Source organism: Bombina bombina, chromosome 5 (assembly GCF_027579735.1).
Source record: "Bombina bombina isolate aBomBom1 chromosome 5, aBomBom1.pri, whole genome shotgun sequence".
NCBI classification, from domain to species: Eukaryota; Metazoa; Chordata; class Amphibia; order Anura; family Bombinatoridae; genus Bombina; species Bombina bombina.
Genome location: NC_069503.1, coordinates 923,816,967 through 923,840,511, shown reverse-complemented (window position 1 = coordinate 923,840,511; position 23,545 = coordinate 923,816,967). Strand labels below are relative to the sequence as shown.

At 39.6% G+C, this 23,545-nt stretch overlaps 1 protein-coding gene across 1 annotated transcript in view; it reads right to left on the bottom strand.

The window, feature by feature from the left end:
• Positions 1-4,181: 4,181 nt before the first annotated feature.
• Positions 4,182-23,545, bottom strand: part of CSPP1 (centrosome and spindle pole associated protein 1) — a 411,029-nt gene continuing 391,665 nt past the window's right edge. The window contains exon 32 of the mRNA XM_053715098.1: positions 4,182-7,335. Within this exon, the coding sequence (XP_053571073.1) occupies positions 7,106-7,335 (230 nt within the window). The 3' untranslated portion in view covers positions 4,182-7,105. The remainder of the gene's footprint in view (positions 7,336-23,545) is intronic.

Here is a 23,545-nt window from a genome sequence, read left to right as displayed (position 1 = left end):
CTTTAATTCATCATGCTTATGTCGAGTCGGGTAAAACTCAGCCTCAAAGGATTACAGCTCATTCTACTAGGTCAGTTTCTACTTCCTGGGCGTTTAGGAATGAAGCTTCGGTTGATCAGATTTGCAAAGCAGCAACTTGGTCTTCTTTGCATACTTTTACAAAATTCTACCATTTTGATGTGTTTTCTTCTTCTGAAGCTGTTTTTGGTAGAAAAATACTTCAGGCAGCTGTTTCAGTTTGAATCTTCTGCTTATAATTTAAACTTTATTTTGGGTGTGGATTATTTTTCAGCGGAATTGGCTGTCTTTATTTTATCCCTCCCTCTCTAGTGACTCTTGCGTGGAAAGATCCACATCTTGGGTAGTCATTATCCCATACGTCACTAGCTCATGGACTCTTGCTAATTACATGAAAGAAAACATAATTTATGTAAGAACTTACCTGATAAATTCATTTCTTTCATATTAGCAAGAGTCCATGAGGCCCACCCTTTTTTTTGTGGTGGTTATGATTTTTTTTGTATAAAGCACAATTATTCCAATTCCTTATTTTTTATGCTTTCGCACTTTTTTCTTATCACCCCACTTCTTGGCTATTCGTTAAACTGATTTGTGGGTGTGGTGAGGGGTGTATTTATAGGCATTTTGAGGTTTGGGAAACTTTGCCCCTCCTGGTAGGAATGTATATCCCATACGTCACTAGCTCATGGACTCTTGCTAATATGAAAGAAATGAATTTATCAGGTAAGTTCTTACATAAATTATGTTATCTTAGGATAGAAAAGTATATTTCTATAACAGTGTTGGTTATGCAAAATTGGGGAATGGTAAATAAAGGGATTATCTATCTTTTTAAACAATATCATTTTTGATGTTGATGTCCCTATAAAGGGACAGTCTAGTCAAAATTAAAGTTTCATGATTCAGATAGGGCATTTTATTTTAAACAACTTTCCAATTTACGTTTATCATCAAATTTGCTTGGTATTCTTATTTGAAAGCTAAATCTAGGTAGGCTCATATGCTAATTTCTAAGCCTTTGAAGGCCGTCTCTTATCTGAATGCATTTGACAGTTTTTCACAGCTAGATGGCATTAGCTCATGTGTGCCATATAGATAACATTTTGCTCACGCCCGTGGAGTTACTTATGAGAGGGCACTGATTGGTTAAAATGCAAGTCTGTCAAAAGAACTGAAATAAGGGGACAGTCTGCAGAGCCTTAGATACAAGGTAATCACAGAGGTAAAAAATATATTAATATAACTGTTTGTTATGCAAAATTGGGGAATGGGTAATAAAGGGATTATCTATCTTTTTAAAGAATAAAAATTCTGGAGTAGACTGTTCATTTAAATATGTGTAAAAAAAGCTGAAAAGGCAGTGAACAGCTCTGTGATAGACACAAGTGTGGATGGTCTAGTACAGTGTTTTTCAACTCCAGTCCTTAGGGCTCACCAACAGGACAGATTTTCACATTTGATATAATCAGCTAATGAGTTAAGAGCAGGTTAGTAACCATAGTTAGTAATCAGATGATTATTTCACCTGTGGGCTAGTTCAGATATCACAAAAATATGGCGCGAGGTGTGCCCTAAAGGACTGGATCTTTTACTGGAACTAGTATCTCCAAATGTACCTTTTCATCTGCCCACATTATTGAATTTTAATTTAACCATCAAAATATGGCCTGAGTGGTACCAATTACATTAAAAATAAAATAAAGTTGTACACTTGGCACACTCTTAGCATATATAATGCATTCAAAGAAAAACAATACTCACAATAATTAAAGTGATTGTAAACTTTAACATTTTTAATTACAATATTTGTAATCATAATGTAAAAGATGGGGACTTTAATTCATGCAAGTCATTGTAAAAGCTTTTTTTTAATTATATAATTACACTTTCAGGTCTTCCTATATCCCGGTGTTCCTCCGCCCTTAACAGATACTCTGTTTCCTACTTGAATGAAGATTCAGGCTGTGGCCAAATCGTATTGCGCCCCGTTTGGCATCCAAAGCCAGGGGTGTTATTATTTACTTGCTGAAGGCCAAAGGGGGTGCGATATGATTGGCTACAGCCTGATTCATCACTAAAGTAAGAATTAGAGTATCCGTTACAGGCAGAGGAACGGCGAAATATATGAAGACCTAAAAGTGTAATTATTTTAAAAAAGTAAGCGTTTCCAAAGGCTTTCATGAATTCAAGTCCCCATCTTTTTCTTTATGATTACTAATATTGTAAGTAAAAACGTTAACATTTACAATCATTTTAAGTATACTGGACAAGTTCCCAAGGAAACACACAAAAAAATGTATTTTAAAAGTGATTAGTAAAAGTTAAGATTAAAATAAAGCGGTGGTTAATAACAATATATTGATGTATAACAAATTACACTCTGTGCTTAGAGTTAGATTAGGTCTTGACCATCTACCTGTAATAATGAGGTATATGTACACAGTGAATATATTACACTATTGTTATTATAGGCAGATGGTGAAGATATTGACTTATCTAATGTGACTGTAAGAACAGAGGCTGATTTATTATACATCAATGTTTTTAGCCAACATGTTTTAATCTTGAGTTATTAGTGAAGTAAAGTATGTTGGTTTCCTTGGGAAACTTGTCCATTAAAATTATTGTGAGAATTATTTCTTTGAATTGAGTTATGTAGCTAAGCTAAGTGTGCCATGGAAAGTCTAATGCATTGTGATCGTACCTGTGGTGAGATACAATATGGAATTGCATTGTGATCGTACCTGTGGTGAGATACAATATGGAATTGCATTGTAAATGACTACTTATAAATAGTATCAAACTCAAAACTTCAGACAATGGGTGAATACCCCTGTAAGGAGAATAGATATATATTTCTTGGGGCAGAACTACCATTTGTGCAGTTGCACCAGGCCAAAGACCTGGGGGCCCTATAGCAGCCAGTCTATACATAGGTGTGTGCAGAATAAGTATAATCATAATGCAGGGGAGGCTTTTATTAGTGCAGGTTGCAGGTCTGTCCATCCATCCTCCAAATCATTATACACAGCAGCGTGTATATTATTGAAATAACTTACTACTGAGTTACTTTTGTGGGGCCGCAGGGCCCTCTATTGAGTAGGTCCTCTACTGTATATTGCTCGATTGAGCTGTTATGTAACGTGCAACAGTTGTTTGGTTAAAGGTGTCATCAGCATGTTCCCAAATATTGTAATTCAAAAGGGGAACAGAAGGGTAATGTTACCTAGACTTGCTGTAGGTCTATACTAACATGGCTTAAAACACTCCAGTGAAATCACAGTAGGGATACGAAGCCCCCTTCCCCTTAAACCTTAGTGTAAAATAATTTATGATTCAAGTGAATAAGCAAACCTGTTTAGATCTATAATCTGTGACTTAAACACACATCTACTATAAGGGCAATAACAGAAAATAAATGAACTATTACCTGTTCTTGCTTGCTCAGCTGCATTTCTGAAGCTTCCTCCCCATTGAACTGTGCCCGATAGTGCTGTGCAAACTCTTCTCGCCGGTTCCTCATGGTTATCGAGGGCACCAGATGACTAGGGCTGTTGCTAATATCTTGTAATGATTCACAGCTTCTTTTTGCAGGCAGCTTGGATCCCACCACACATCTGAAATGGCAGGTCTGGAAACCAGCTGTGCGCAGTTCAAATCAATCTGTGCACTGGCCAAAATAAGGTGTGCGCATATAAGGGCGCAGGGGTACTGAGTACCTTACAGTATTTACATGGCAAAAAAGTAGTAAAAAAAACATCACACAGTGTGTGGATTGTTAACCCTTTTATGCTAGAGGCAGCATTTGATTGTAATCTGCAGAAACACTTCTTTACAGTGTAGTTGATTCATGGAATAAGCTCCCATTACAGGTAATAAACGCAAACACTGGGGAGACTACAAGATAAGCATAATGCTGTTGTATTAACTAAATTTTTATCTGCCGCCAAAATGTTTCCATCACACTGTTGTTAATCCTTACCCTGTCCTAATTATAACTGTAGTGAGTATAAGTTTGATTTGCATCATAATGAATACAACATTCTGACTATTTTATCTAGAACATTGGGAATTATGCCTTGCACAACATAATACAAAGTACTATTAAAATGTGCTGATCCAGTCATACCCACACAGTGAAAGAAGGCAGTCATATAATATATGGTAAGAAAATATAGTTTTATTGACAAGCATTTCAAATTATTTAGTAACGTTAGAAAACGTAATTTAGAACATGAATAGTTAACTTACAAACAAAATGTCTTAGTGCATAAATAAGGCTAAACAAACAGTAACGCTGTGTGAATAAATAAGGCTAAACAGTAAAACAAACACATTTATACACAATAAAAAAAATCATATTATAACAAGAAATTAGAATTTGTCAATACATGGTTTGTTGTATAAAGCTCCAGCATTTCTATTTATTTTTTTACAATCTATAACACATCAGGATATTTAACAAATGACTCAAACTAAAATAACTAAACCAATAAATAACCCACTAGTGCTCAAGCATGAATTCTAGCCTGTATAGGATACTGAAAACTGCACTAGACATCAATTTAAACCCTGCATACATTCAAGGCAAAGTATACTCTGAAGTACTGATACTAAAATGTACTTTTTCTGACCCTGTCCAATCCAGTTTCTAATATCTTGATAATGGGATATTAGAGTACAGTACTTGGTCCTATTATTTTTATCTCCCTTTAATAGTCACGCAACAATTAAAAAGACACTTTAACTATCAAGTCGCCACTCATAAAATTAAATATTCCCTTGAAAAGATTAAGAGATTTATCTTAATAACTATTCTACTCAATAACAGCAAAAATGAATTATCTTGGTTGGGTCGGATAGCAGTTGTAAAAAATGTCTATACTCCCTAAATTTGGATCTTTATCAAACACTCCCTATACTGTTTCCACACATTTTTTTTTTAGATGCCCAAGCTCTTACTAATAAGTTTATCTGGAATAAACAATGCCTTGGATTAGCTAAGCACTTGTCATATTGACAAAAAGAGAAAGGAGTACCTAATCTTTCACTTTATTATCAAGCATCCCATTTAGTACGTATATGGAATTGGTTCAGAGGTAGAGAAGATAAGCAGTGGATGGGTTTGGAAGATGACCTCACATCTATCAACAACCTTGGTAGCTTGTGTGGACAATGAACCACTTACACTAAAATATGAGAACTTCTTAATATAGACCTCATAAACTGTATGGGGTAGGATTGAACATAGAAGACCCTCAATATCAGCTATCACCTCTCCTCTGACTCCATTGTTACCAAGATACCCTCAAACATGAATACATCTGGTTTTATGTGTGATATTCCAATTTTTAAACTCCTTATCTAGGGGCTTTGAAATATATGAGGGAACTTAAAGAGGAGTTTGGATATCCGTTAACACATTGGTTGTCATACTTTCAAGTTAGGGACTATATTATTTTACATAAACAAAAGGTTAAAAAACATTCTCCCCCTAACACCGTATGAACATATTTGCAACACTAGTAAGCCAGCACAACATTTGCCCTCCATCTTCTATAAACTACTGCTGGATGTGGATTCTAGATCTCATTATACCTGGGAAAGTGAAAAGATGATTTTCAAACCTAATTTACTCCACAAGAGAAACAACTAATTTTAATCAACACAACCAAGAGTTCTTCGTCAGTCCTAACATTAGAAACAAACATTAAACTGTTATCTTGTTGGTATCTTACACCCCATAGACCACCAAATATACCCAAGTGTATCGGACAAATGTTGGAGAAGCTGTGAAGCTATAGGCACCCCACTACACATATAGTGGGACTATTAAGTAATTTGTTCCTATTGGGATGATATACACTGGGCAGTAGTACACCCGCCTAATTGTAAAATACCTAAATCTCTGGTGATTCTTTTCTTAAATGGCAAACTCAAAGTACCATGTAAATTTTGCTCCTCTCTATTTAAGGATTTGGTGAATTCTGCCAAAAAACTAATTCCCTGATACTGGAAGAGGCTTCAATCTACTTTACTTGCCTTATGTGTTAACTTGATTAGCTTCACTTTGCAATTAGAATAAATTGCATATGGAAGCAGTAACTTTTTAGCAACTACGGCGTCGTTTTGCAATGCTGAACAAGTTCTCTCTTTACGCCTATAAGTTAATAGTCGCTTGTATTTCCAGGGACGTTTACTCTGACTGCAGAAGGGGCTCCGTCCATCAAGCAGTTGAATGTTGGTATTATTTAGGCTTTTCCATTTGTTGCTATTTAAATGTAGGATTTACTCATTTATATAAATTGTATAGGCTCCCTAAAGCAAATGTTCTGCTTGTCTGGATGCATATATTATTTAATGTTCTATTAAAGAGACACATTTCTCCTAGTCTTGTTTATTTTATTTATTTCTGTATTGAATTTCTCATTTTTAAAATTTCAATAAAAATAAGCGAATAAAACAATTTCACTTTTTCTTACTATTTAATTATTTTATATGAACTAGTTTATAGTTACCTGGAAACAGATTTCTATAGCTATAATTAAATAGAAAAAAATAATAATAAAATTCCGCTTAAGCTATATTTCAAGTATGCTGTTCATAAACGTTCCAAATGAAAACAATATGTTGCCATTTTGGTCCATATTTACAAAATTTTTGTGTGTTACATAATAGAACTAAAATATATTTAAGTGCAATCATTTTGCAAAGAATCCCTGCAGTATTCAACAGCGCGGTTTAGCACATCTGAACCAGCGCTGCGAAAATACCCTTTTGTGCTCACAGTCTGGAAAAGTGTAAATGTACAATACAGAATATTGCAGCATAAGCACTGACCTAGTAAACACGTTCATTACCAACAAAAGGTTTATGGTCTTCAGAGCTTTTTTTCTCCTCCAAAAATACCTCACAAAAATATATGCAAATGTTCCTGTCAGAATAAACATTCATTTAAATAAAGGCATTTCAATTTTTACTTTATGATATAATTTCCATTCATTAGACTTTAAAACAAAATAAAGCATAAAGTGCTTCAGTAATTTTCATTCCCTGCTCACAAGGCACAAGTGAAGTGTTGCAGTTACCCATGCGCGGTCGATAGGCCCTGCCAGTTGAAGTTTAAGGCATTATCGTTATTCAGTTTGTCATGGTTCAGCTGCCCAGACATAAACCTTTTGAGTGTTTCTGAGGTCCCAGGGCGCAACCAGGGATCTGTGGCTACTGTGTCCACAGACTGAGGTCTGTCTCCTGCTTTTGTAGGGAAAAGTTTTAGAATGTCTTCTGCATCTCCCAAGGCATCAGGATCACCATCTTTAAAGGGAAAAACAACAGCTTTCTCACAAACTATAAAAACATGAAAATTCATAATACACAACACATACACAGACATCATGAATGTGCACACATACACAGACATCATGCATGTGCACACATACACAGACATCATGCATGTGCACACATACACAGACATCATGCATGTGCACACATACACAGACATCATGCATGTGCACACATACACAGACATCATGCATGTGCACACATACACAGACATCATGCATGTGCACACATACACAGACATCATGCATGTGCACACATACACAGACATCATGCATGTGCACACATACACAGACATCATGCATGTGCACACATACACAGACATCATGCATGTGCACACAAACAATAAAAAAAACTCTGAAATTGGTACAATGCATTTTTTTTAAAGACAAGCTTTCAAGACTTTCCTCTCTTTTTCAGCTATTAAAGAGACATTGTACGCCACGTTAATGTGTTCCCAATGGTCCATTTTACCTGTTGGAGTGTATTTAGTTGTTTGCAAAACAGCTCCTTTAAATGACATGTGAAATAGTTGCTTTTGCCTGTAGAAACCTACACTGAAAATATGAACAACAAACATATTCCATGTAGAAAAGCTATGTAAACATGAGACAATAGCACTATTTTCTTAATGGGAGGTAGGTGACAGAAACTTTTGTTCCTGAAATAGCTGATTGTGTCCGGCCATAAGTAACATTTCAAAACCTAACTATGTTTAGACATTGAAAATAGGCCTGTGCATTCGGCAGCTTTGTTAACTGCAGAATGTGAAATGCAGCAGTCACTCACGGCCTCCAGTAATTTTCAGAGCCGGATTCCTTCTTGTGAAATTGCAGCACACTAATCTCTGGGAAAATCCAAATCTTTGTGTGTTGCACTTTCACTAGAAGCATAAATTTTGTTTTCTTTCATAAGATATGGAGAGAGTCCACGATGTCATCAATTACTAGTGGGAACCAATACCAAAGTTAGAGGACACAGATGACTAGGGAGGGAGAACAAGACAGGCAGACATAAACAGAAGGCACCACCGCTTGAAGAACTTTTCTCCCAAAAGAAACCTCAGCCGAGGCAAAAGTATCAAATTTGGAAAAAGTATGCAGAGAGAACCAAGTTGCAGTCTTGCAAATCTGTTCCACAGAAGCTTCATTTTTTAAAGCCCAAGAAGAGGAGACAGCCCTAGTGGAATGAGCTGTAAATCTCTCAGGAGGCTGCTGACCAGCAGTCTCATAAGCAAAACGAATTATACTTCTCAACCAGAGAGAAAGAGAAGTAGCAGAACTTTCTGACCTTTACGCTTTCCAGAAAAACAAACAAACAGGGCAGAGGACTGGCGAAAATCCTTAGTCGCCTATAGGTAAAATTTTAGAGCATGCACAACATACAAAATGTGCAACAAACGTTCCTTATGAAAAGAAGGATTAGGACAATCGGAAACCACTTTAGGAAGAAAACCCAACTTAGAACGAAGAACCGCCTTATCAGCAAGAAAGATAAGGTAAGGCGAATCACACTGCAAAGCCGAGAATTCCGAGACTCTCCGAGCAATAAATAGCAATAAGAAACAAAACCTTCCAAGATAACAACTTAATATCTATGGAATGCAATGGCTCAAACAGAGCCGGCTGTAAAACTTTAAGAACAAGGTTAGGGCTCCAAGTAAGAGCAACAGACTGAAACACAGGCCTGATTCTGACCAGGGCTTGACACAAAGATTGCACATCTGGCACAACCACCAGATGCTTGAGAAACAAAATAGATAATTCAGAAATCTGACCTTTCAGAGACCTGACTGACAAACCCTTCTCCAGACCTTCCTGGAGAAAAGACAAAATCCTAGGAATCCCAACCCTACTTCAAGAGTAGCCCTTGGATTCACACCAATAAATGTATCAATGCCATATCTTATGGTAAATCTACTAGTAATAGGTTTGCTAGCCTGAATCATGGTCTCAAGACCGACTCTGAAAAACCATGCTTTAAAAAGAACTAAGTTTCAATCTCCAAGCAGTCAGCTTTAGAGAAACAAGATTTGCATGAAGGAATGGACCCTGAATTAAAAGGTCCTTCCTCACAGACAACCTCCAAGGTGGAAGAGAGTACATCTTCACTAGGTCTACATACCTGATTCTGTGAGGCCCTGCAGGAGCTATTAGAATTGCAGAAGCTCTCTCCTGTTATATACGAGCAATGACTTGTGGAAGTAGAGCAAACAGAGGAAAACAGATATGCTGGACTGAAATCCCAAGGAACCGCCAGAAAACTATCAGGGGGGGGGGGGGGTGTGGATCTCTTGACCTTTAACCATACCTTGGAAGCTTGGCGTTCTGCCGAGACATCATTAGATCCAACTTCGGCACCCCCCACTTGAGGCTTAACCTGGAGAACACCTCCAGATGGAGAGCCCACTCCCCAGGATGAAATGTCTGTCCGCTCAGGAAATCCGCTTCACAGTCCACTTTTGGAATGTGGAAGGCAGATAGACAGCAGTTATGAGCTTCCGCCCACTGAACAATCCGAGCCACCTCCTACATGGCTAAGGAACTCCGAGTTCCTCCCTGGTGGTTGATGTAAACCACTAGGGTGATGTTGTCTGACTGGAACCTGATAATCCAGGCTAAGGACAACTGAGGCCAAGCGATCAGAGCATAGAAAATCGCTCTCAACTCCAAGATGATCATGGATAGAGCAGACTCCTCCAGAGTCCATAGTGCCTGCCTTTAACAAGTCCCAGACAGCTCCCCAGTACAGTAGGCTGGTGTCTGTGGTCACAATCAGGAGAAAGTCCCTCGTCGATTGATCTAGATCTATCCTCTAAAAAAAATCAGAATGATCTCCAGTCCATTATCTAAGCATGCATAACTGCAGAGCTCTCAAATGGAATCAAGCAAAGGGAATGATATCCATGGAAGCGACCATCAGACCAATTACCTCTATACATTGAACCACTAATGGCCGAACAGTAGACTGCAGAGAGAGGCAAGTGGAAAGAAGACTGGATTTTCTGACAGAAATATTTTCATAGATAGAGAATCTATTATGATCCCTAAGAACACTACCCTTGTAGCTGGAACAAGGGAACTCTTTCACAGATTCAATTTCCATCCCTGGAAACACAGAAAATACAACAAGATCTCTGAATGAGAGCTTGTGGAAAAGAGGCCCCTGAACTAATGTCGGTCCAGGAAAGGCGCTACTGCAATTCCTGAAAAAAATCTGGGAGCTGTGGCAAGGCCAAATGGAAGAGCCACAAAACTGAAAGTGTTCGTCTAGAAGGACAAATCTCAGGAACTTGTGAAGATCCCTGACGATGGGAACATGAGGATATGCATGCATCAGGTCTATGGTCTTCATGAACTGACCCTCTTGGACCAAGGAAGAATGGAACGAATGGTTTCCATCTTAAAGGACGGTACCCTGAAAAACCTATTGAGACACTTTAGGTCTAGAATAGTTCAAAAAGTTCCCTCTATTTCGGGAACCAGAAACAGATTTGAATAGAATCCTAAGCCCTGTACAGGATCAGGGACTATCACTCCCAGAGAGGAAAGGTCCTAAACACAATCCAAAAATGCCCCTCTATTTTATCTGGACTGCAGAAAAACTACAGAGGTGGAATCTGCCGTTGGGAGGGAAAATTTAAAATTCAATATTGTAACCCTGAGATACTATGTCCAAGGATCTGGGACATCTCGTATACAAAACTGAATGGGATTCCAAGAATACTTTCCTTTGAAGCTAAAAAAAGAATTAAAATTTACTCTGACATCCTTTAGGTCTGATCCTCTTGTCTAGTGGTAGAAAAGACCCTTTTCCTCTTGAAATACCAGAAAATATTTCTGCCAAACCAGACCCAAACAATGTTTTACCTTGTAAGGAAGAATCAAAAACTTGGAATTGGAGGTAACATGGCCAAGATATTAGCCACAACATCCTGTGGACTAAGACAGAGAAGCCAGATATCATGACTCCCAGTCTAAAAACTTGCATGGTAGTATCAGAAATAAAGGAATTGGCTAGTTTGAGAGCCACAATCCTGTCTTGGATCTCCTCCAAAGGAGTTTTCCAGATTGAATCAGACAAGGCATCAGTTAAAACCTTGAATAACCTACATCTTTTAAAATAAGCCATGGGATTTCCATGGGATCCTTAAAAGAGCAGCTCTCTCCTAAATATGGATCATATCCTCTTAGCCAGAGTAGAAATGGCCCCTTCTACTCAAGAGACCGTGCACCATGAATCTAAAATGGAGTCAGCGACAGGAAACATCTTTTTAAAGCCAGGAGACGAGAAGAAAGGTACCCCTGCTTCTCCCATTCCTGTGAAATAATCTCTGTTGCATGGTCTGGAACAGGAAACACCTCCACGGAGGAAGGGACATCATAGTATTTATAACGTTTACTAGATTTCTAGGGTTGACAACGACAGGAGTATAGGAGTCGTCCAAAGTAGCCAATACCTCCTTAACATTACACAAAGGTGTTCAAGCTTAAATTTGAAGTATATGTCTTCAGAATCAGATAAGGGAATTATACTGTCCGAATCTGAGATTTCACCCTCAGAGGCTACCGACATACCCTCCTCATCAAACTTATGAGGGAGGGCAACCTGTGTAGCAGGAGATGGAACAATAACCTTACTATCTAAAACTCAAAGTTTCCTCTTGCATTTCCCAACAACATAGGGAAAACAGATAATGCTGCAGAAGATACCTGTGCAGCAATTTCTGCAGGCAAATAAACTCATCCAGAAGACTGAGCGGAAATGCAGGGCACTATATGTGTAGCCATTAAGGTTTGGGACATATGAGGAGAAAGCTGTGACAATGCCTAAACAGCATCATCCTAAGAGACAGGAAAACAAAAAGTATTATCTTTATGTGAAAGAACTAATTTAAACATACGGAACAGAATAGCTCAATAAAAACAATTTTGGTCCCCAAGACACAATAAGCAATTGAGCATAGGAACAGACCCCTGTTCTAAAATCATGAAAAAAACTTAATTTTATTAGACTTTCTAGAAAAGTAACAAAAAAGCACTCTCACGTTAAATGATAAATTGACCGTATCACCAAGATTGCAAAATAGCAAAATAATATGAAGAACACACAAAATCTACTTTAATGAAGGACTTTTCTGCAGGAGAAACAAAACTCACTTCACATTTACTCAACTAGTAATAAAAACCCAAGTCTCTGACACTTATCACCACTCCGTTCCCGGCAGCAGCAATTCATATTGGATGTATTGGTAGAGGTATTTGCAGCAGAAATAGTAAGGTTCTTATGCCACTTTATAGATCATTAGTTAGGCCTCATCTTGAGTATTGTGTGCAGTTCTGGAGGCCATATCTTCAGAAGGATATTAACAAACTTGAATCTGTGCAAAGGAGGGCTACCAAAATAGTACATGGTCTAAAAAATAAAACTTACCAGGATAGGCTCAATGACCTAAATATGTATAGCTTAGAGGAGAGAAGGGAAAGAGGTGATATGATAGCAACTTTCAAGTACATTAAAGGGTTTAGTAAAACTGAGGCTGTGGGTATTTTACATAAAATGGAAAATTCAAGAACAAGGGGTCATGAGCTCAAGCTAAAGGGTAGTAGATTCAGGAGTAATTTGAGGAAGCACTTCTTTACAGAAAGAGTGATTGATTTATGGAATAAACTTCCTCAAGAGGTAGTAGCAACAAACACTGTGGGGGACTTTAAAAATGCATGGGACAAGCATAAGGCTATCCTATGAACTAGATAAGTTTATACTGTTAGGTAAGGTCGGGCAGACTTGCTGGGCCTATGGCTCTTATCTGCCGTCAATATCTATGTTTCTATATAAACAAGATACCTCACCACTACGAGGTTAACAGGGAAAACGCCAGGTCCAGATATATATTTAGACCCGTGGCATGGCTGATCTAGAACGGAACGCTTTCATTTAAAGCAAGCTATTACCCCGTTTCCTTAACAATGCAGGAAGAGATTTCCATGCTTCGAATTACAGCAAAAACAGACCTTGGGGCTAATGGAGCTATTCACTGCCGAGAGTGTCAAAAAAGAAGCGGGAACAAGGATCGGGCTTAAAACTGAAAATGGCACCGCATTCGAAGAAGAAGGCGGAGACACAAGAACTGAAAAGAAATGTAGTGCGCAGCTAAACTAACGGCGCACTTCATTCTCACAACCACCATAAAAATAAAGCCCATTTTCAACGATCCTGCCCTACACATATCAGGAAACAACTCTCTCTAGGTTTCCCATTCTCAAACTCTTTAGTTACCACTGCCTACAGTGGTATTTAACATAACCGCATATTTATTTCAATAAGGGGAAAAACAAAAGCCCATTATCTACATGTTAAAACACAGCCTTTGGGGATGATTCCCACAATGATAGGAAATAAACCCCACACGTCACACATATATAGCCTGCCACTGCCTAAAAAAATCCTTTCCCAAAAGGATTAATAAGTCCCAAAAAATACTGCAGTCTTTTTAAACACTTCTTAGTGCAAGTCTCCAACTCTAGAAGACAAAAGTACTTACCTGCAGTCTAGCTGTCCGGCAGGAGGACAGCTTACAAGGTGTGAAAGGACACATATTCCTTACAAAGACCTGTAGAAAAAAGAAAGAACAGAGTAAACCTACTTTGGCTTTCTATTCTAGGGCAGCAAAATGTTAGGAAAATGCAGCAAGGCCCACCTTACAAGTTCCTAACTGCTTTAAAGCCACCACTACTCTACTGCAGAGATTGACGTGGACTACAGCTATACCCAAAAATCTTGCTTTTAGCGAAAATAAATCCAATATTCTTCAGACACCAAACTTCACCTCCTCCATTGACAGAGGCAAAGAGAATGACTGGGAATTGTGGGTAGGGGAGTGACACTTAACAGTTTTGCTGTGGTGCTCTTTGCCTCCTCCTGCTCGCCAGGAGTGATATTCCCACTAGTAATTGATGACGTTGTGGACTCTTCATATCTTAGGAAAGAAATAGAGTTTGTTCCAGCTACTTGCTTATGGATTAGAAATTGGGGGCTCAGGCGTATGCAAGACCCAGGGTCCCTGGGGAGTATCATTTACAAAGAAGACTGAAAAGACTCTTCACAGAAGCTGAATGGTACAGGGATACCTTGTTATGTGCACAGCATTTCCATAACAAAACCTCAGCCATAACAACCCTCAGGCGTCACAGGGACTTGTCCCTAGCCTCCCCCTGAGCATTCTCTGGTATTTCTTACTGCAATCCTCTGTGGTACTTGATACCTGCACTAGATAAGCTCTCTACTGCATACTGCTGCAGCTGTATTGACATAGATTGACATGCCAGGTAGGTTCGTTGAGTGGTGCTGTGTAAGGTAAGTGACTTTACACAGTCCAGAGGCTATTTGTAGGTACTCTGACACAGGTACAGCATAGCTAGGGGACTTAACCTGCTCTCCTCATTACACAATTTCTTCTCCCTATCAAGTCCCTAACGTTTCTATCATTATTGAGGACATTATCAGGGAAGCCTATGACCCTTTACAGCCCTCTGGCAGAGTTATGGGTATTTTGGGGGGCACTTAATATTTAGGTGTATGGCCTTTAAAAAAAAAAACCACAGCATTAGCTTAGTCACCTTAGTGCAATATGCAGTTTTGTAGAGGAGGCTCCGTTTAGGCTGGGGACCATTGTTTTATAAATCTTATGGGGTAGTTATGCTTGGTGCAGTATCTTTTATTCAAAAGGAACCAAAAAAGTGTTTTTATTTTACTTCAAAGACACCAGTTTTGCTCCGGCGGTAGCTCCGCCCCCTTAGTGTTCCCAGGCTTTTTCTCTCTCAATTTGGAGCCTCAGCAACCAAATTCCTTCTACAACAGTTGGGGGCTAGATTCTAAACTTATATCCAGTGCCTGCCTGTCCCAGGAAGGAAATGATTACCCATACATGAGCTGCCAGGGGGTACTTAAGGACTCTTATTTAGTGTAGAGGGCTCTCTACCAGGTTTTCTGTACTGCTTATTATAGAAGGAACAAAAAATGTTCTGTCCCCACTGATAATTCTATAGAGAATTCAGTTTCTGATATCCCTCTAGCTATATATGTCAGATTTTGCATGCAAACAAAACACAACCTTCCACTTCTCAGAGGGAAGTTTGCCCAATACTTGTCACTTAGGGGATTCTACGGATTTTACTCTTGAATTTAAAAATAGCATGTACAAATTTGTGATATTGTTTGGCAGCAATCCCCAAACAAAGTAAGTGTAAGCGTACATCTAGGGATGTTTCTAAGTCTTATGAAGTTAATGTGCAAAATCCTTCTCCTCAACCCCAAATTCCTGCTCTCCTACAGAGCTCTAACTCTAAGAATGCAAATATTTCTAGTTCTGATGGTGAAGTGTCATCAGTTGAACAGGAGCCTGTTCCTGATCCTGAATGACAATGCCTTTAGATTTTAGGTGGAACATATCCGCAACATATTGCAGAAGGTATTAAAGACTCTAGAAATTTTGGTGGAAAAGCCTGCTGAAAAAAAGCCTCTTAATCAGTTAAATATTGTTTTCAAAGCTCCACCACAAATCCCATAGGTGTTTTAGGTCCCTGATTTAGTCTCTGACTATATTGCTAAGGAATGGAAAAAGCCAGGCGTACCTTTTGCTTCTTCAACAAGATTTAGGAAAATGTACCCTATTCCAGAACAGAATGTGGAAGTATTGGAAACAATCACTAAGGTTGATGGTGCTATTTCCACTCTCAACAAACATACAACTATCCCTATGGAGAATAGCACTTCATTTATAGACCCAAAGGACCGCAAATTAGAGTCTTTCTTAAGGAAACTCTTTCTCCAAACGGGTATATTACTTAGACCAGTAGTTTATCTCACGTGTGTGGCTGCAGCAGGAATACTATGGTGTGACTCCCTAGCCAAATGGTGGTGGACAATTCCTCTACCGAGGATTTACAAAATTGCATTAAGGCCTTTAAGATGGCTTAAAGCATTTGTGTGTGATGCTGTAATGGACATTATTAAGATCAATGTAAAAAATATGTCCATGGCAGTGCTGGCAATGAGATTCTTACTTAATAGACTGATGACTCTTTCCTTCCAGGGAAAGATTCTATTTGGTTCAGACTTGGACTCAGTCACTGGTGGTAAAAGAGTCTTTCTTCCACAGGATAAAAAATCCAAAGGAAAAAACAGATGAGGGAATCCGTTTTGTTCCTTTAGCTCCTCAGGAGATCAGAAGTCCTCTACTTCTCAGAAACCAGAGTCCTCCAAGTCAGCATGGAAGCCTGTTTTTTGTGTTCAAATAACATGCAATCCAAAAAGTCCAGCAAAACCACTAAATCAGCATAAAGGGCAAAAAGCTACTAAGGTAGCATTGTCATCTTGGCTTAAACAGGTAATTCACAAGGTTTACTTGGTGGCGTGTAAGTCACCTCCTAAACATATTACAGCTCACTCGACAAGAGCAGTGACAACATTGTTGGCCTTTAAGAATGATGCATCTTTGGAGCAGATTTGCAAAGCTGCCACATGGTCTTCTATACATACTTTTTCTAATTGTTATCATTTTGATAGCAGCTTTTGACAGGAAAGTATATCAGGCAGCGGTTTCAGCTAAATAGATACTGTCTGACCATCGTCTCTACATCCAGGGGAGTGGTATCTTCATTAGGATAAGTTTTTATCTGATTGTGGATCTTTGGGGCTTACCAGAAATAGATCTAAGGGCTTCTCGTTTGAACATCAAACTTCCCAGGTACTTTGAGAAGTCCAGGGATCCTCAAGCAGAGGTAAGGAATGCTCTAGTAGTTCCTTTGGTCATTTTAACCTGCTTATCCGTTTTCTCCTCTGTTCTTTTTTCCAGAGTGATTTTCAAGATAAGACTAGAAAAGTAATTTGTAATCATGCTTGCCCCAGTATGACCTTACAGGATTTGGCATGCGGATCTGGTTCTAAGTGTCCTACGATGGCTTAGTGGTAAACTTTGCTGGCTTGTAGTATCCTGAAGGTTGAGAGTTCAATCCCAGCTATGGCTATGTGTTCTTCACAGTGCATTTCCTTTTACTCGTTACAAATATCCTTCAAAAAAGTTGCTTAAGTCCAGGTATCCATCCTGACCTCTTGTCTCAAGGTCCTTGTTTTTCCATCCGAATCTGAAGTCTCTAAAACTTAATGGCATGGAAATTGAACGCTTGGTTCTGAGACATAGAGGTTTCTCAGAAAACTTGTTACTAGGAAAGTGTATCACAAGTTTGGAAAACTTACAATGATCTATAGATCTTCATTTTCCTGACATTCTTTTAGAATTCCATGGGATCTTCATTTTTTGCAAGACAGTTTAGATAAGGATTTATCCGTCAAATTACCTAACAGAGCAGATATCTGCCTTTCTTTTTATTTCTCTGAAGATTGCTAGTCTTTCTGATATTGCTTGTTTTGTTCAGGCCCTTGTCCGAATTAAACCTGTTATCAAGCCTATTCTTTTTCTAGGAGTCTTAACCTAGTGTTAAAGGGTTTTGCAGGCTCTTCCTTTTGAGCCTATACATGTATTAGACAGACTACTTTCTTGGAATGTGTTCTCTCTCTTAACCTTCTCTTCTACTAGAAGAGTTTTTTCAGCTCTCTCTATATCTGATAATCCATCAGAATCAGGCTGTTTTGCAGACTGCATTTTATATTTGGCTTAAGTTGTTTCCTCACATAACTATGTAGGGAGATGGTTATTCCCCACTTTGTGTCCTGATCCTGTTGTTAGAGCATTTAAATATTATGTTAATGCTACAAATGATTTCAAATAAACTTCTAGTTTGTTTGTTCTTTTTTTGGCCCTAGGAAAGGTCAGAAGGCCTATGCTATTTCTTTAACCTCTTGGTTAAAACTTTTGATTCACAGAGCTTATTTGAAGGCAGGTCAGCCTCCACCACAGAGAATTACGGCTCATTCTACTAGGTCAGTTGCCACTTTGGTTTTCAAAAATGCAAAGCAGCCACTTGGTCCTCTTTGCATACCCTTACTAAATTTTACAATTTTTATGTTTTTGCTTTCTCTAAAGCAGCCTTTGGTAGAAAGGTCCTTCAGGCAGTTGTCTCAGTTTGACAACTGTGTCTGTGTTTTGAGTTTGTCATAAAGGATATAATTCCTTCTGGGTTATGGATTTAATTTGTCAGCAAAAAAAAATAATTTATGTAAGAACTTACCTGATAAATTAATTTCTTTCATAGTGGCAAGAGTCCACGAGCTAGTGACGTATGGGGTATACATTCCTACCAGGAGGGGGCAAAGTTTGCCAAACCTCAAAATGCCTATAAATACTCCTCCCACCTCACTCATACCTTAGTTTAATGTCTAGCCAAGAAGTGAGGTGTAAAAGAAGAAGTAAAAAGCATAAAAAATGAGGAACTGGAAAAAATAAAGTGCTTTATACAATAAATCATAACCACAAAAATAGGGTGGGTCTCATGGACTCTTGCCACTATGAAAGAAATGAATTTATCAGGTAAGTTCTTACATAAATTATGTTTTCTTTCATGTAAGTGGCAAGAGTCAATGAGCTAGTGACGTACGGGATATAATACCCAAGATGTGGAAATTCACGAATCACTAGAGAGGGAAGGATAAAATAACAACAGCTAAATTCGCTGAGAAATTAAATCCAAAAAAAAGTTTTCTTTAAAAATTAAAAAAAAAAAAACTCAAATCAAAGGCACTAGAATCAAACTGAGACAACTGCCTAAAGAACCTTTCTACCAAAGGCTGCTTCAGAAGAACCAAATACATCAAAATGGTATTTTTTTTTTCTTGGAGATCACCCTTGGAAGAAGAACCAGAGGCGGAAAAATATAAGCAGGTTGGTAAAACCAAGGAACTGCTAAGGCATCTACTATCTCCGCCTGAGGATCCCTGGACCTGAAAAGGTATCTGGGAAGCTTCTTGTTTAGACGAGAGGCCATCAGATCTATTTTTGGAAGACCCCACATCTGCACAAGATGAAAAAACACATCTGGATGGAGAGACCAGTCCCCGGATGTAAAGTCTGATGGCTGAGATAATCTGCTTCCCAATTGTCTACAACTGGGATATGAATCGCAGAAATTTGACATGCGTTGGATTCCGCCCAAGAAAGAATCCGAGATACTTGCTTCATTGCTGAAGGACTGCAAGTCCCACCTTGATGATTGACATATGCCACTGTTGTGATATTGTCTGTTTCAAAACGAATGCCTGAAGAGCCCTGAAAATAGCATGGAGTTCAAAAATATTGATTGGTAACCTCGCCTCTCAAGGTTTCCAAACCTATTGTGCTGTCAGAGAACCCCAAACAGCACCCCAACCTGTAAGACTTGCATCTGGTGTGATCACAGTCCAGGTAGGATGAACAAATGAGGCCCCTGAAACCGTAAGGTGATAGTCTAACCACCAAGTCAGAGAGAGTTGAGTGTTGGGATTTAAGTATATCAGTTGTGATATCTGAGTATAATCCCTGCACCATTGGTGCAACATGCAAAGCTGTAGAGGCCTCATATGAAAACGAGCAAAGGGGATCGCGTCCGATACTGCAGTCATGAGACCTAAAACTTCCAAGCACATAGCCACTGAAGGGAATGATAGAGACTGAAGGTTTAGACAAGCTAAAACTAACTTCATTTGTCTCTTGTCTGTCAGAGAAAGAGTCATGGACACTGAATCTATCTGGAAACCTAAAAAGGTGAACCTTGTCTGAGGAATCAAGAAACTCTTTTGTAAATTGATCCTCCAACCATGTTTTTGAAGAAACCGCACTTTTTGTTTTGTGTGAGATTCTGCTAAATCAAAAGATTGAACAAGTACCAATATATCGTCCAAATAAGGAAACACCACAATTCCCTGCTCTCTGATTATAGATAGGGCACCGAGAACCTTTGAAAAGATTCTCAGAGCTGTTGCTAGGCCAAAAGGAAGAGCGACAAATTGGTAATGCTTGTCTAGAAAAGACAATCTCAGAAAATGATAGTGGTCTGGATGAATTGGAATGTGAAGATAAGAGTCCTGTAAGTCTATTGTGGACATGAAATGACCTTGCTGAACAAAAGGCAGAATAGTCCTTATAGTCACCATCTTGAAAGTTGTGATTCTTACAAAACGATTTAAAAATCTCAGATCCCGAATTGGTCTGAACGAATCTTCTATCTTTGGGACAATGAATAGATTTGAATAAAAACCCAAACCCCGTTCCTGGAACAATCACCCCTGAAAGCTCTAGTTCTGAAACACATTCCCGAAGAGCCTGAGCTTTCACAGGGTTTGTTGGAACATGAGAAAGAAAAAATCTTCCCATGGGAGATCTTATTCTGAAACCTATTCGATACCCCTGAGAAACAATATTCTGAATCCACTGATTTTGAACAGAAACTGTCCAAAAGTGTTGAAATAATTTTAATCTGCCCCCCACCAGTTGAACTGGTTTGAGGGCCACACCTTCATGCAGTCTTAGGGGCTGGATTTGTTTTATTTATAAGGTTTGTATTTATTCAAATTCGGAGATGGTCTCCAATTAGAGCCAGAGGCCTTAGGAGAAGGAGAGGTCTTTTGTTCTCTATTCTGAGGAAAGGAACGAAAACGATTGGGAGCATTAAATTTACCCTTAGATTTATTATCTTGGTGCAGAAAAAACAAATTATGCTTACCTGGTAATTTCCTTTTCTTCCGTGGGAAAGAATCCCCAGCCGCTTTCATTACTTATGGGAAATAAGAACCTGGCCACCAGCCAAAGGCATAAATACTCCTCCCACTTCCCCTATCCCCCAGTCATTTAGCTGAGGAACAAGGAGTGGTGGAAGAAGCATCAAGGTGGAAGGGTGCCAGAAGATAAAAAAAAAAAAAACGCTTTAAAAAAACGTGCAGGGGGCTGTGGACTCTTTCCCACGGAAGAAAAGGAAATTATCAGGTAAGCATAATTTATGTTTTTCTTCCTAATGGGAAAGAGTCCACTTATAGGAAATTTATACCCAAGCCAAAGAGGACACAGAATGCCAAAACGGGAGAGTAAGAGACGGACCAATAAAGGCACCCACCTAAAAACAGATTCCCAAGAAAACAAAGTCCCAGTTCATCCGAAACAGGGATCAACAAACATTTTGAACAAAAAAAGCGGTCCCAGAAACACAAATCTACCAGCAGTCCAAAGAACCTAGATAGAACCATGAGTGGGCCCAACCAAGAGTACCCACCTCAAGGACAGAATCTGTCAGGGGCAACAACCCCGCCACAGCCCCTAAAAATTCCCAGAGGGAAGATACAAGACAGAAGAAAAGGAACAACGTCCAGGGTGACAAGGAGACAACCCGGAGCCACTCAGTAGGCTACACCCAAACGGACTATATGAAAAGTCAGGAAAGGACCAGAAGAGAAACAAACGAATCTCAAGGACCAGCAAATGCAAAAACAGCAAGACACGCGTCACCATATAAACGAGGACGTGAAGGAAAAAAAAACCACCCCAGTGAGCAGGGAAAAACAGACCAAATCCCACACCCCAGACCACAAGAGAATGAGGACCCCTCACAAGCAAGGAAAAATTTCCGTAGCCGTAGAAAAGCTCAGAAGAGAGACAGGAAAGGATGACAAAAACTAGTGGCGCAAAAACAAGCAGAGCCCCCATCCGAAAACGGATATGAAACATCCCTCTCCTGGGCAACTGAAACTGCGCAGAACACTACACCACTATTGGCCGTAGAGCAGCGGAACATCCTTCCTGAATCAATCCTTTCTGAACAAAGAGATCCCAAGGATCCAACTCCCCCAGAGGGTTCAGAAAAACACCTCAAAAGGGACCCTAAAGTGCATGCTAGCGTTCAAGGATCAAGAGTTGCCCTGGAGACAACAGCAACCTTCTGCAAGCTGGGTAGCAAAGCTAACCGTAGGCCAAAATAGCTACCCAAAAGGCACGCTTGAGAAAAGCGACCAGACCCCAGGAAAAACCCCAGAGACCTGAGGACACAATCCCTAAGGGCAAGCCCACAGGCATCAGATATAAAATAGCAAGTAATCGCAGCTGAGTACAAACTCAAGAGTCCCTCAGAAAAACGTGAAACAGGGAGCACGTGTCCCCAGGACACCCAACCAATCTACAAATGATTGTACAAACACAGAACGCCCAAAGTGTTGAGTGACCAGTGCAAATCCTAGGACCTAAAGGATACAGACCTCCCAGAACCCAACAAAAGGGCCAAGACTTAGAGCAACCGCTCCAGCCCCCTGAACACAAGCAGCAAGGAAGCCAACAAGCCCAAACCATGTGCCGTGACAAAGTCTGCAGAAGGCAGAGACAAGGGGGGAAAAAAAAAAAAAGAGGTCAAACCGAGCTAGAGCTAGTCCTAAACATGAAAGAGGAATAGGAAAAGGGAACCCCTTAACAAAAAGGCCCAGAGTCCATCATCCACAAAGGTATCAAACCGAAATTACCCCAGACTCCCTAAAAGGGAGACAATAGGACCCAGCCTGACCCAACCCCAAATCCCAGGGGCATAACAGGGACATACAGTTAGGATAAAGAGCTAGACTGCCAGAACCCTAGACTCTCCCCCGAGATCCACAATGGAATCATAAAGGAGGAAACCAGACTTCCATAAGACAGCGCCCAAGGCAACACGCCCCAAGCCGGACCAGCTGGCAGGCTATCTCAACGAGGAAAAACAACCTTGAATCAAAATCCAAGAAGGACACAAGAGATACTGCGAAAAAAACCTGCAGCACAAGTTCATTAGGGGAAAAAACAGTAGCCCCGAGGCACAGGACTCCAAGAACAGAGCCCACCACGGGCCCAAAACCCCAAGGGGCGATAAAGACTACCAGGGCACCAATGACAGCCTAACTACACGATGGCAAAGACTCTAGGAGAACCATCAACAGTAGCTTAAAAGGGCATAACCGCTCCACACGGTAAGGAGCACAGCCCTCGGATCAGGGATGCGAAAAGACGCGGTGGGACACCACCGGTCCCGAGGTCGGGTGCGGACGGACACGGGCCAGCCCAATTGATTCCGACATTCAAACCCGAAGGTCCAGAAGAATAGTGTAATTCTTTTTGTGTGTGTGTGTGTGTGTGTATAAAAACAAATAATTGAACAAAAGAATCAGTAGGTCCCACCGGACCAGCCAGGTGCAACATGTGTCACTAACAAGGAACAGGTCACATACAAAACTCCGGAAGAAATCC